The sequence below is a fragment of the Alosa sapidissima genome, chromosome 23, assembly GCF_018492685.1.
Source record: "Alosa sapidissima isolate fAloSap1 chromosome 23, fAloSap1.pri, whole genome shotgun sequence".
In the NCBI taxonomy this organism is placed as follows: domain Eukaryota; kingdom Metazoa; phylum Chordata; class Actinopteri; order Clupeiformes; family Clupeidae; genus Alosa; species Alosa sapidissima.
Window position 1 is genome coordinate 28,940,358 of NC_055979.1, and position 12,193 is coordinate 28,952,550.

A 12,193-nucleotide genomic window follows, 5' to 3' on the forward strand; every position below is an offset into this window, starting at 1 on the left:
TTATCTAAGTTAAGTCTTAGATCAGTCTCTAACTCGGTTAGAGAACCCCAGGAGCGACATTTTGAGGTAAGGAGCTAGGCAATTTAGCACGGAGGTATGCGGACAGGTTAACCTGTGTTAGATTGATGTGAGATAATTTGAAGGTGGTCCTTGACGGAGAGAATCTACTTGTGAACTTCTGAATATTTAAAAAAAAAGTTATTTTCTGTAGGAGAGACGGTAGCCTAGTTTCCCCTTATGTCTAAAACCACGAAACGCCGTTGATGCTCAGATAAATGTTTTTTTTCCCCCTTAGCGTTAAATACCAGTGGTAGGTAGGCCAATGTGATTTTCCTTCACCAATCGACTATTTAAATGCCTGTTGTTTAGCGTAAGCTAGCCTAAAAGTCGTATGAAATAACATTAGGACTGTGATATAATTGCGTAAATAAACGCAAATGTTAAAAAATGCATGTGAAGTGAGGTATTGTTTTTTTAACGTCGGAAATGTTTTGAAACCACAGCAAGCGCGTTCTCTTCTCTCTCATCCGGGCATGGAGTGGCGCGGGCAGCCGACCGTCAGCTCAGCAGTGGCTTTCTCGGAAGCGCAGAGATGGGTTGAGGTAAAAAAAAAAAAAAAAACACACACACTTTTAAAAAGGACTTTCTCTGTGGCAATGGTTACATATTGTGTTTTGATAGAATTGTATTTCATATTTATTAACTCGTTGTCTAACAAACTTTTCACCTGCGATGACCAGTGGATGAATTGAGGGGAGGGTACTGAAGCCTTTTCTGGCTAAAATGTTTGGTAGTCTACAGTAAACTAATGATCTCCGCCTTTCTGTTGCCTTCCATAACTGGGACAACTCATATTGGCCGCTCCAATAAGCACGAGTACCCGACACACTGATGAGCTGTGTTATTTTACGATGGCTCAGCCTCAGACTTCCGAGTTAATTAGTGAAAACTCTTCGCCAAAAAAAGTTTATTGCGGCCTTGAACGCGCCCCACTGTGAAGTTAGGAATTTGTTTGTGAGGTCTTGTTTATTGTCCCATAGTTTGGTTAATGGTCGTTCATCATCACAGTCTGCATTGAGTTTTATGCAAATTCATCGTGCCTTTATAAGCTCAACTTTCCTTTAAACAACGGGAGTGTTCATTGTGCTTGTAAGGAACAGGACACACGTCTTAAAGCTTGGAAGAACCACTGTTTCAAGGTGAGCATTTATGTTGATTTTGTAGATGAGGTAAACAGTAGCCTAAGCTGTTTATAAAAATGTTTTTTCATAGTTGAAGTGCTTCTGTTAGAGCAATACTGTGTCCATTAATTTGATGATGAGTCCCTTCATTAAGAGCAGGGTCTGTTTGTTAGTCTCCTCCCTGGATGAATCTCTGACCGTGGTCTTTCCGGTGTTACTGCACTCCAGACAACTCCAAAGTTGTGCAGTTCTGGAACGTCCAACTTTAAGTGGTGTTCCGTTGTACTTTTTCTAGTAGGAGGTTGGGAAAATCTTTAACTTTATGAGTCTGGAATGCAACTGGAATGGTTGAAAATATCCCCATCTCTGAAGTGGTCTTAAATGCAGCCATGAGGCATGAGGCCAGTGCGTGAGGAGGAGTTGTTGAGATGCAGACGGAGAGCACTGAGACAGGCGATGACCCGTGCTGCTTAGCATGAGCTAGAGGCTGAACCTCCTCTGGTATCCATGGTGATGTCTGCGCTAGAGACTGAACCTCCTCTGGTCTCCATGGTGATGTCTGAGCTAGAGGCTGAACCTCCTCTGGTCTCCATGGTGATGTCTGAGCTAGAGACTGAACCTCCTCTGGTCTCCATGGTGATGTCTGAGCTAGAGACTGAACCTCCTCTGGTCTCCATGGTGATGTCTGAGCTAGAGACTGAACCTCCTCTGGTCTCCATGGTGATGTCTGAGCTAGAGGCTGAACCTCCTCTGGTCTCCACCGCTGGTGATGTCTTGAGCTAGAGGCTGAACCTCCTCTGGTCTCCATAGTGATGTCTGAGGACGATGCCAAACAGACCAGTAACAGAGGGGGGTGGCGTTGGGGAGGATTTTAAAACATTTATCATTATCATCGTGGTGGAGGATGCCACGGCAAGAGGACTGAAGTCGGGGGTTGGGCAGGGTGGCACAGCAAGAGGCTCGAAGTGGAGCAGGATGGGCACAGTGGTCTAATGATGGGGCATTCATTGCATTCCATGTGCCCACATTGCTGGGTCACAACATCGGGGTTCAGATGGCACGGGTCAGTGCCCTCTCTCTCTCTCTCTCTCTCTCTCTCTCTCTCGGGGCATGCTTACATGGGCACCCTGAAAGGAAGTTTCCGGAAGCCTCGGTTGCGCTGGCATCGAGGACGGGCATTGTCCTGGCCCACTGGGGCCTGTAAGCTGGCCCGTATTGGCGCAGGGGCTTTTGAAGTGAGCGGGTGGGTGGCACTGCCCAGTAACACGGAGTGGACAGTGGGGAGGGGTGTGGGGATGTATGGAGCCGGACACCCCTGGCATTAGCGCTCCCTCGGCATTAGCGTTGTGCTAATTGAGGCTTTTCATTCATCCCACAGTGAGTTAATTTGGGCATTGAGCTGAAGGACAGTGCGGTGTTATTATGGGTGCAGCGCTGGGCTGGCACAGTGCCCTGGGGCAGAATGTCCTCTTCCTTTAGCCCTGCTGATGCCCTGGGGCAGAATTGAGCTGCCAGAATGTCCTCTTCCTTTAGCCCTGCTAATGCTGATGTTCTACCTGTTCACTTAACACGGCTGATTTCACTAATCAGCTGATCTGCTTGGCTGAGGAGTTGTGCTAATTAGAATCATCTGATTTAGTGAACAATTTAAGAAATATGTGGTGGGACTTACTTTCTGAAGCTGTACTTTTACACCTCTGCTTTTGTGTTGTACTCTCGTACCTCACTCTCCATTTGTCCCTGCACAGTGCTCTCCTACTCTCTCTATCATTCTCTCTCTCTCCCCATATCTCTCTCTCTCTCCATTTGTCCCTGCACAGCTCTCTCTCTCTCTCTCTCTCTCTCTCTCTCTCTCTCTCTCTCTCTCTCTCTCTCTCTCTCTCTCTGTCTGTCCCTGCACAGTGCTCTCCTCTCTATGATTCTCTCTCCATCACTCTCACTCCTTTTTTCTATAATACTCACACTCTCCCTCACACCTCTCTTCTAGACGTGTGTGTGTGTGTGGAGGGAAAGGAAGGCCGTAGTGGTGTGTTGAGTGCCTCTCTCATTAATCTGCACTCTGTTCTGGCTGAGTTGCTCTAATCCGGAGGAGAGCTCAGCTGTGGCAGAATTCCTTTCCACTGAGGCACATCTCATGTCTGCGTGCTGGATTGGCCGCAGAGATCAGGAAGGCAGCAGAGCCCCCCTACCACACACACACACACACACACACACACACACACACACACACACACACTCCCTCTAGGAGTCCATCCCCAGGCCCTCTACTCACTAATTAATCAGCTGTGTGTGTCTTTGTTGGTCTGTGTGAATGTGTGTGTTTGTCATGAGGATGTTGAGGGGAGGGGCGTAGCCCCTGCTTTGTTTTGTTGTTTTCTGGCCGGCTTGTTTGCTGTATTTCATTCCAAGAGCCACCAGTACATGGATTAGATATGCCCCAACTAGATACGTTAGCTATCTCAGTTGTTTACATACTTTAGCTAACTCAGTCGTTTAGATAAGTTAGATAACTCATTTCTGTTAGATAACTCAGTAAATTCGTTCGACACTTCCACAGTGTTGTTGCATCTTCAGGTAAATATGAGGGAGTGGTTTCACTAACTAATGGGCTCATTGTTTCTCCCAGGAGGTGACTGAAAAATCTTTTGGGACCAACAACTTCAGATCAGCGTTGGAGAATGGAGTTCTCCTGTGCGAGTGAGTCGATGGACTAATGACGGGGCTCTGTTGTGTCCTCTCTTTTAGTCAATCCAGTTAGACATTTCCAGAGGAACTCCCTCTGCTTCTGCACAGTTGCTTTTGTCTAGTATTTAGTGATGTAATTTATTGTTTTGGTGTGTTTTCTGTCTTCGTGTAGTCTGATAAACAAGTTGAAGCCGGGCATCATTAAGAGGGTGAACCGCCTCTCCACCCCTATTGCTGGCCTGGTAAGTGAACGTCATATGATCTGCTGTCAGAGTCTGTGGACCCGGTGTTGGCCATCAGAAACGGATGATCAGAGGAGCAAAGTTTATAGACATTAAAGGTGTGGCCAGTCCATATTCTTACTAATTTGATTTTGTGATCAAACGCTGGGCGGCTGGCGCAAAAGGGTTGTTCTTATGTTCCTTAATCAGTCATGGGTGTGTTCTTATGTTCCTTAATCAGTCATGGGTGTGTTTTGGCCGTAACATCTTTTAAACCAATGAGACTGACATCTGTCATTCCCTTTAACAGCAAGCAGCGCAACTTCAAACAGCACATTAGTATTTTGATAGTCAGCGGCGCATTTGAAGGAAACTGCTTGCACGCCAGACCATATGGAACTGGCGTTCCACTAAACCTGACTTTGCTAAACCTGACTTTGCTAAACCTGACTTTGCTAAAAGCTGTTTGTGACTTGCAGAGTATGAGATGCATCTGCACTCGTCTACTAACTTCACCGTCTTCCACTATTGACTGACAAGTGGAATGGAAAACATGGAAAACATCGCCTGAAAAAAGCAACACTTCCCCCAATAATGGATAGATTGATAGATAGATAGATAGATAGATAGATAGATAGATAGATAGATACTTTATTGATCCCCAAGGGGAAATTCGAGAATGTTTAAATGACTGAATGAAAATCCTAAGGCTATTTATCCTGCAGAAGAGTTTCTGCTTACATCTCGTTACAGCTGTGCTTTATATGTGCCTGTCGCTATAGAGCAGGTTTTTCTTGGTCAGTGGCGTAATGATTTCTAGAGGGTGTAAGATAACTTTTTTAATTGCCACACCCCTCGGCGCAAGGTTTAATAAAATTGGAGCGTGTGACACAATTCCTCACTTTATTGAGTGTAAGATGAGGATGAGCCGTGCGCCGCACTTTGCCCACCTCGCGCCCGCTGCACGATAGTGCCCGCTCTACGATAGCGCCCGCTCTACGATAGTGCCCGCTGCACGATAGTGCCCGCTCTACGATAGCGCCCGCTGCACGATAGTGCCCGCTGCACGATAGCGCCCGCTCTACGATAGTGCCCGCTGCACGATAGTGCCCGGTGCACGATAGTGCCCGCTCTACGATAGTGCCCGCTCTACGATAGTGCCCGCTGCACGATAGTGCCCGCTCTACGATAGTGCCCGCTGCACGATAGCGCCCGCTGCACGATAGCGCCCGCTCTACGATAGCGCCCGCTCTACGATAGTGCCCGCTGCACGATAGTGCCCGCTCTGTGTGATGTGGGAAACGTTGTGTGTGACTGCATTTTTAACAGCATGTGCATGTGTGTGTCTGTGAGTGTAAATGCATGATATGTTTGCATGTAAATGTGTAACTGTGGAATGTGTGTATATTTGTGTAACTGGAATGAGTGTGTGTGTGTAAAAGTGCATGGATGTACGTGTGTGGGTGGACGGGGGGGGGGTACAGCTATGTACTGATGTTATGACACCGAGTTGTGAACATGCAGCACAGCTAAATTTATCCTGAGAGGACATGGGAGAACTTTTGCACAGTACAGTGAGCATGCTCACACACACACACACACACACACACACCACAAACATACATATGTACCACACATGCACCACAGATACCATATACACACACACACACACTTAGGATAGAAAAGCTCATAGCGTAGCTGCATGGAGTAGAGTAGTCTGTTGTAGTCCTCCCTCCATCTCTCCTCTCTGCTCCTCAGTCCTCCTCTCCCCACTGCTCCTCAGTCCTCCTCTCTCTCTCTCTCTCGCTCCTCTCGCTCTCTCTCTCTCTCTCTCTCTCGCTCCTCTCGCGCTCTCTCTCTCTCTCTCTCTCTCTCTCTCTCCCCTCCTCCCCTCCCTTATCTCCTCCCCTGTGCCCTCCTCCTCCTTTCTGTGGAGGTGTTGTGGGAGGGACTGTGTCTCCCTCATCCTCAGTGCTGTTGCGCTGGCCACCTCTGACCATCAGAGCAGCTGCCACTTACATTCTACAACTCTCAGATAATTACGGAGGCATGAACTTTTGACTGCAGCCTGCGATCCCCCAGGTTGCCTCTCTTTCTCGCTGTCTCTCTGTGTCTTATCGGGTGTATGTGTTTGGGTGTGTAAGTATTTTAACTGTGTGTGTGTGTAAGTATTTTTTACTATGTTTGGGTGCATGTGTTTTCATCTGGTAGTACTGCAACTCTGTTTGTGTGTATGTGTTGGTCTGTGTAAATATTTAAACTGTGGTTGTGTATGTTTTGGTGTATGTGTCTTAAGTATTTTAACTGTGTGTGTTTGTATTTTAACTGTGTGTGTGTGTGTGTGTTATATGTGTTTGTGTGTATTTTAACTGTGTTTGTGTGTTTTGCCTTTTTGCAGGACAATGTGAACGTGTTCCTGAAGGCTTGTCGTAAGCTTGGACTGAACGAGGCACAGCTCTTCCACCCTGGTGACCTGCAGGACGTCTCCAGCCGAGTCACCGTCAGGTGGGTCCTTCAGCACGGATATATCGGGAATACTCAATGAAAGATCTAGGGAACCGCTGGGAATACTATAGGAATACTCTATGAAAGCTGTAGGAATTTGGGAATACTGTGGAGTTCATTACTGAACACTATATTGTATAGATTGGATACACTGGGAATACTGTAGGAATACTCAATGAATGTTGCTGGCTAAATGAGGAATACTGTACAGTAAGGGGCCAATAGACCGTTCTGTAGTTGTGGTACTCCGAGGGAACACTCTAGAAATACTGATGGAATACTGCTTGTATTGGCTGTGGTTACTTTGGGAAATGTGGAGTTCTTTTGAAATGAAGTGTTTCAAATGGCTTGGTTTTCCAGGTGATTTGTATTGTCCATTGGGGTTGAGTGGTTATTGAGGTGTCTATGCAGAGTCTATTCAGAGTGAAAGTAGAGCGTTGAGCGTTTGGAAGAGTTTCAGGCTGCATATTTGCATGAGGAGTGATAAGTTGTCTCGACTCTTGCAGCACTGTGACCATATGACATCATTCATATGTTCCGTAGCTGTTGCTCTGTGGTCAATTTCTGCGTTATTTCGGTTCAGTTCCATCGTCATTGAGCAATGAGCACCGCTGGTTTACAAGAAGTGCAGAATGCTAGTGAGTGCTGTCTGTTGAACGTAGCTAATGGATGTCAGAAAGGCGACACGTTTGAATAAGCCCGTGCAGCAGTTGACACAGCACAGCGTGTTTGTGCAAATGGAGGCCAGTGGCTATCTGCACATCTGCTGTACTGTACTCATCAGGCATGTCACTCAGTCAGATCCGTCCAATTAGACATGGAGAAGAGGGGCCGGAGGCGGGCACCAGGAAGTTACTGCAGGCAGGGTGGATATGAGATCATATCTCCAGTCCAGTGAGGATTAGAAAGTGTGCCATTGCACGCACTCACCCCTGACCATTCACAGGAGTGCTAGCAGGAGTAGTGTCCACCATAACAGCCTCACCCATGCCATGCCTATCCATTCCTTTGGTAGATCTGCAAAGGATCCATGGTTTCTGGGAGCGCTGACATCATGGGGCCATGCCTATCCATTCCTGTGGTAGATCAGTGTATGATCCAGGTATAAGGTGGTGGTTGACCTCATGGAGCCATGCCTATCCATTCCTTTGGTAGATCTGCAAAGGATCCATGGTTTCTGGGAGCGCTGACATCATGGAGCCATGCCTATCCATTCCTGTGGTAGATCAGTGGGGGCAGGAGGCCATGGAAACAGCCTCTAAACAGCCTCTGCAGTCTTTAGTCCTCAAAACCATCTAGTTGGTTGCAGTGAGAGACATCTCAAGTTTGACTGGGGGGAGGAGTCACAATCATGTCCAGCTGTACAGTCTGAGATATTGTGTGTGTGTGTGTGTGTGTGTGTGTGTGGTTGAGAAGTCAGGGTCAAAATGTCCTCAGCGTGCCACTCACCCACACTCTGTCTCTCTCTCACTCACACACACACGCACACCCAATCATGACACCCACATAAACATACACATACTCACAGCATCACATATTGGTACACACACACACACACGTGCACACTAAATTCCCCAATTCACTCTGAGATCCATGGGAGATTAACTTCAAAGGCAGATGTCCTGCTGTAACCCCTCAGGGTGTGGGGGGCGCATACACGGGGTTCTTCTCCAGGGTGTGGGGGGCGCTGAGGGGCAGACGCGCTGCTAAATTCAGCCCAGAAGGTTCAGTCCCCTAGACCCCCGTGCCATGCTCAAATTATACCAGATTTTCTGTGTGTGTGTGTGTGTGTGTGTGTGTGTAGAGAATGTGGAATGAAGGTGCGGAATGCTGTTCCCATCAGGTGTCAGGTGTTGGATATAACGTAAAGCCTTTAAAGCCCTTTTAAAGTATGCGTGGTGTGTGTATGTGTGTTCGTGCTTGTGTGATTGTGTTTCAGTACCTTGCGCACATGTGAGTTTCTCGAGGGCCTCTAACGCACCGCCTGGTGTGAGGGAGCGTGTGAGAGTGTGTTTGCGCTTCGTGTTGCTATGCTACTCGTGGCCGCTCTAGCTTCGCTCACCTCGCGTGCAACGGTCACAATCCCGATGGCGGCGGCTATCCTGCTCGGACAGTGACTTAGCACCGTACTGTGAGGACAAGCTTCCAGAATAGTCTCTCTCTCAACTCTTTCACTTCACTGTCTCTCTATCTCTCATTCTTTATTTGTTTTTCTCTTTCCGCTGCACTTGGTTTTATTCATCTATTCATTCATTTGTGTGTGTGTGTGTGTGTCTGTGTCGGTGTTTGTACGTGTGCGAATGAATTGATACAGCTCTGTTTAACTGCTACTCAGACAAGCGGAGTCATTAAACAAATGGAGTTATCTCCTAAGCGTTTCATATTCAAAACAGCTTGCGGCTAGCCGATGTGCTATAAAGAGTTGATGATGAAGTCATTTTTGGTCTTGGTGTTGCATGACCTCACAAACGCCAGAGGGGTTTAGGCTGGGCTGGGGATTGGTTGGGGGAAGGGTTGGGGGGTGCTGGTTACCCAACTGTAAGTGCAATGTGATCTGTAGGGCTATTGGTCATGTGCTTGGGATAAGTTTGTTGTTTCCTCTCACCCCCTCTTAACTCTCTCCCTCTCTGCAGGCGAGAAGAAACCAACAGGAGACTTAAAAACGTAAGTGCACCATGCTGTGTGTGTGTGTGCGTGTGTGTCTGTGTTTTGTTAGAGTCTGTATAATCACCACTGTAAACCAGTTTGGCATCTCATTTTGAACATGTTCAACTACAGCACTCTGTTCCACATGAGTCCTGAAGACCTACCATGTAACCTCGCTGTGCAACAGGACTATTACTATATTTGAAATTGAAACATTGTCTCAGATGTCTGCGTAGTAGTTTCCTTACTGCAGATGTGTGTGTGTGTGTGTGTGTGTGTGTGCTGTATGTGAGGAACAGTGCGTGATTGTAGCGTTGACCCCAGTGGAGTTGGAGATGTTTTTGTGTCGCTCTCTGTCCCTGTTCCATTGGGCCCTGCAGTGACCAGGGCTCTGAATGAAAACAATTGTCCTTCAGCTCCTCTGTCTGAACTGGGACATTTGAAGCCTTCACTGCCTGAGGATGGCAGTGTGTGTGTGTGTGTGTGTGTGTGTGTGTGTGTGTGTGTGTGTGTGTGGTGTAGTGTAGGGGGAAACAGGGGGAGCGTAGATGATTCTGGATGAGTGGAGAGACAAAAGCTGGGAGAACAGAGGATCCCCAGTCCAGAATAAACCAGGCGATACACGCGCACAGGGACACACACACACACACACACACACACACACGCGCACACACACACACCGTGAATTGTATAAACATCCCTTTCTGAGCAGCAGTGAATTGGTCAGTTTGTCAGCTATCTGTCGGTAAGGCCACCGCGTTGAGAGACGCTCTCCTGCCATAGGAAGTCCTCCTGAGAGCTTGTCCATTCAGAGGGCTGCCGTCCCTCTGCTGGGTCACCCTGCCCGTTTCTATATTTATATGTGAGGAGCTGGTTTCCCCTACGTAGATTAAATGAGAATTCTGGCGATTTTTTTCACATAGATCTCTGTTACTCTGCAGTGTTTCCCACAGAATTGAATTCTATTTGTGGTGGTAGGTTTGTAGAATTAACTTGAATGCAACAGTTTTTAACAAATTAGCGCAGCGTGGTTATGATGCTAACCAGCTTTAACCACAATTTAGTACAACCTGGAAAATCATTGTGTGGTGGTCAATGTTGATATTGTGGTGGGCCGCCACAAATAAGTCAATGTATGGGAAACACTGCTCTGTGACCTCAAGAAACAGATCTATGTGAAAAAATAGTCCTAGACTAGAAGCACTTTTCAATGAAAACTAGAACTAGGCTTAATCCACGATCAGGAATCTGGTCCTGAGAGAGTCAACTTTTTTTATTAATTTTTATTTTTTATTTTTTTTATTACTGTAACTCACTTGTGAACGTACACACGTGAGATAAACAAACTTTTGACATCTCTTCGTTCTCTTGCCCTCCTCTACCCCCCCCAGGTGCTGATCACGCTGTACTGGCTGGGTAGGAAGGCCCAGACGGACCCCTTCTACACCGGCCCCCTGCTCAACCTCAAGGCCTTCGAGGGGCTGCTGGGCTTTGCCCTGTCCAAGGTGGGCCGGAGCACTCATGGGTCATGTAGCACACCTCGTCCACACACACTCATCATGGGTCATGTAGCACACCTCGTCCACACACACTCATCATGGGTCATGTAGCACACCTCGTCCACACACACTCATCATGGGTCATGTAGCACACCTCGTCCACACACACAAAACATATTATGATTTTCATCATCTTCCTCTCTGTCACACTGCCATCTCTCCCTCTTTCTCTGTCCATCACTCTATCCCTCTCTCTGTGTGACCCCTTCCTCTCTCTCTTAATTTGCCCCCTCTCTCCCCCCCTCTCTTTCCCCCTACCCCCCCTTAACACCGCTCTCACTCACTTGTTTGTTCTCTCTCTCGCAATTATACAGGTACAAGGGATAGGGGTACATGGACAAAGTGTAAAGAACATGTATATTTTATTTTTTTTGGTCTGTGTCTGAGTACAACATATTGAGTTCAAGTTCTGAGTGACTCAACATAGGCAACAAACTTACAGACATACTATACATCAGGGCACAAATCTAAAGTGGACTGAGTAGAAACTTCAAGTATGGTACAGTATATACAACATGAGGGGACTGTGTTGAGTTAGTGTGTGTGTGTGTGTGTCTGTGTGTGTCACATGTACATGTATACAAAAATCACTCGGTGTCTCTCAGCTGGTGACAGGCAAGGACATATTGGGCAGCAGTAATACAGCTGTCTGTGTCTTCTCCCAATAGGTATAGTATTTTATTCGGGTTTGGTAGGTCATCTCTCTCTCTCCCTCCCTCTCCCCCTCTCCTCCTCCCTCTCCCTCTCCCCCTCTCCTCCACACCTCCCTCTCCCCCTCTCCTCCACACCTCCCTCTCCCCCTCTCCTCCACACCTCCCTCTCCCCCTCTCCTCCACACCTCTGTGTCCTCCTCTCCTCCACACCTCTGTGTCCTCCCTCTCCTGTCCCCAGGTGTTGGAGGAGTCGTGCCCTGGCTGGAGTGTGCGTGACTCGGGCTACAGCGAGGAGGAGCAGCTGGACCAGCCGCCGGCCAGCTACCGCAGAGAGGACTCGGTGGAGAGCCTGGACTCGCTCGAGTCCCGCACCCTCAGCGTCGCCTCAGAGAGCACGCTCAGAGCAGGGAGTGAAGGTAGGTGTGTGTGTGTGTGTGTGTGTGTGAGAGAGAGAGGAAACGCTCATTAGTCCCCGCGCCCTCAGCATCGCCTCAGACACACTTATTGGAGTCCGACACCCTCAGCTTGATCTCAGAAAGCACACTCGGAGTGGGGAGTGAATATGTGTGTGTGAGTGTGTGGAAGAAGGACTCAATTTTGCACCCTCAGTATCACCACAGTGTGTGCTTTCTTGGAGACGTATAGGGGTAGCAGAAATGAAAATGAAATAAAAATGAAAACAATTGATTCCTTATCATTCTTATGATCACACACACCCAGAAAAGTGACTTCCCAAAAAAGTA

General features: G+C 47.7%; 1 protein-coding gene across 1 annotated transcript in view; it reads left to right on the plus strand.

Annotated features, from left to right (window-relative positions):
- lmo7b (LIM domain 7b) overlaps nucleotides 1–12,193 on the plus strand; it is a 43,979-nt gene that overhangs the window by 124 nt on the left and 31,662 nt on the right. Inside the window, 8 exon segments of the mRNA XM_042081722.1 lie at nucleotides 1–66; nucleotides 504–602; nucleotides 3,808–3,878; nucleotides 4,039–4,108; nucleotides 6,486–6,592; nucleotides 9,226–9,256; nucleotides 10,630–10,743; nucleotides 11,689–11,866. The exon segment at nucleotides 1–66 is cut by the window's left edge and continues 124 nt beyond it. Coding sequence (XP_041937656.1) covers nucleotides 534–602; nucleotides 3,808–3,878; nucleotides 4,039–4,108; nucleotides 6,486–6,592; nucleotides 9,226–9,256; nucleotides 10,630–10,743; nucleotides 11,689–11,866 — 640 coding nt within the window. The 5' untranslated portion in view covers nucleotides 1–66; nucleotides 504–533.